The sequence below is a fragment of the Eimeria mitis genome, genomic scaffold, assembly GCF_000499745.2.
Source record: "Eimeria mitis Houghton genomic scaffold, Emh_scaff50, whole genome shotgun sequence".
Classification (NCBI taxonomy): domain Eukaryota; phylum Apicomplexa; class Conoidasida; order Eucoccidiorida; family Eimeriidae; genus Eimeria; species Eimeria mitis.
In genome coordinates this window covers 10,888-12,805 of record NW_013573300.1, presented here as the reverse complement: position 1 = coordinate 12,805, position 1,918 = coordinate 10,888, and the positions used below count along the sequence as shown (strand labels likewise).

General features: G+C 50.0%; 1 protein-coding gene across 1 annotated transcript; it reads left to right on the top strand.

Moving 5' to 3' along the window:
* Window positions 1-447: 447 nt before the first annotated feature.
* EMH_0049570 (uncharacterized protein) lies at window positions 448-1,605 on the top strand (the record flags this gene model as incomplete). Its single annotated transcript, XM_013500088.1, has 5 exons — window positions 448-510; window positions 629-685; window positions 788-841; window positions 1,057-1,149; window positions 1,267-1,605. The coding sequence occupies 5 exons, from the start codon at window positions 448-450 to the stop codon at window positions 1,603-1,605; spliced, it is 606 nt and encodes a 201-aa protein (XP_013355542.1).
* Between the last annotated feature and the right edge of the window lie 313 nt (window positions 1,606-1,918).

The following is a 1,918-nucleotide window of genomic DNA, read 5'->3' as shown; positions in this document are numbered from 1 at the left end:
GCAATGTGAAGGAGGTTCGCTGCCCTTCTGTTGTAACAATTGTTAAAAGTTGACCTCGATCCAATATAAACGCATAACCTAGGTCCAAAACTAGCTGCTCTAACTTTTCTTCATGCCACGCGAGACACGCCTAGCTGCATTGGGAGGTCGCCCACTATTTCATAGGATATTGCCAATTTCGCTTTCTCTTTACCCATTGGAAATGTAATATCATTGAGGATCCATGTACGTCGTCCAAACCATCGGGCGGGTGCAGGTTTGCTTCTATCTACCCACCGATCTGACTCAACGGTCAGGACAATGCATGCACGCACGCTGGTGGACAAGCAATGCCTAGGCACCCGAAGCAGATCACATTGAAACAGCGGAATCAACATGTTTTCTGCATCTTGAGATGCGAGATCACCCAATGTAGCAGCACTGCATCTGCCCCCCCTCACCTGTAGGATGGACAGGTCACTGAGACAAGGTGGCCTCGTTGGGAGGCCCGCTACCATTCCTGCCTCTTCAGTAAGGCTTTAAATCCCTTCAAATGCTGCTCGAAACCAGTCGAAAGCAACAGGTTTTCATTTGCTCATGGAGCATTTATTCGGAACTCTCCCGCTCGGGTTGCGTGCGTTTTGCTCAGCGACCGTTCAGAGCCATAAGCAGCAAACAACTCATTGCAGCATTCAAGGATGTCTCAGTATGTCCATTCCGTGGCGAGAAAACACCTCTGTTCACTATCTGACTTCGATGAGGTCCTATCACAGGCAAGAGTAGTCCCGCTTGCTTTTATTGCTCTCAGGGAGGTGGCGGCTTAATTCTGACGACGAAGGCAGGGGACTTGGCTAGACGGTTGGTGGGTGCTCAAAGTTAGAGTGACAAGTGGTTTTGTGCGTTCGTTGGTTTTGCCAATATGTGTGCCATACCATGAGTGGCAAGTGCTTTGGTGGGTGTCTCTGGCTCGCCGCAAAACTTGTGCAACATGAGAGAACTAGCGTTATAACTTGCGTCGTTTTGTTGGCGAGCTGGGACGCAATTTTTAATTACGGCTTCCCTGCAATGTTCCATCAGGGACTGGCTCCTTCCCTTGGAGAAATCGAGGAACTGAAAGCAGTGGCAGGAGAATACTGTGACATGTCCACATTTGCAACCTTCTGCAAAGAGGTAACCAGGCACATTCAGCACACCCCACGAGCGTTGAGTCCACTCCGCCAGATGGCTTTCATTGTGGAGACCATATGTGTGTAACTCATTGCTCAAGACAATCCATGTTGCGTCTAGGTGGCGCACTCCAACGACAGCCCAAAGCTCCTGGCAGAATTGTTCGGCTGCTATGATCCTTCTTGCACTGGGAAAGTGCCCTTGCGAGTTGTAAGAAATATCCTACAGAATTGTGGGGAGGTTCTAACCAACGACGAAGTAGATGCAATCCTGGAGGAGTCTACTGACGAGGTTGACTACGGGGCGTTCTGCGAGAGGTCAGTTCCGGTTCAGTCTATTGTGAACGCTGCCGCAGACAGACGCCTCACACAGGACCACTCACTTCCAACCAAGATTGAGTTTACTGCGGTAAGTTCTTTTCCGCAGGTTGCTGTCGGAGCGGTGAAAAGTACGGATTAGGATGCACTTTCACCTGCCAGTGAAGGTTACGGCAAGCTCTCATCATCGCGTATGAATTGAGTCCCTACACCGGACGATGGGCTGCCTTGCACGTAAGTTGACGGAAACGGCTCCAAGCAAGCTCTTCTCATCGTAGCATTCGGTGGGCATGCTTCTTTTCGAAAGCCGTCCACAGTCGTTGTGAACTAGTATAATTGTCTCGCCATCGGCCTATCCTCAGCAGAGCTGCTATCGTTACACACTTAAACTAACTACAACTGATGAATTTTTCGGCGCTCATCGTTGTCCATTTTGCCGCTCCCACGTGAGTCGA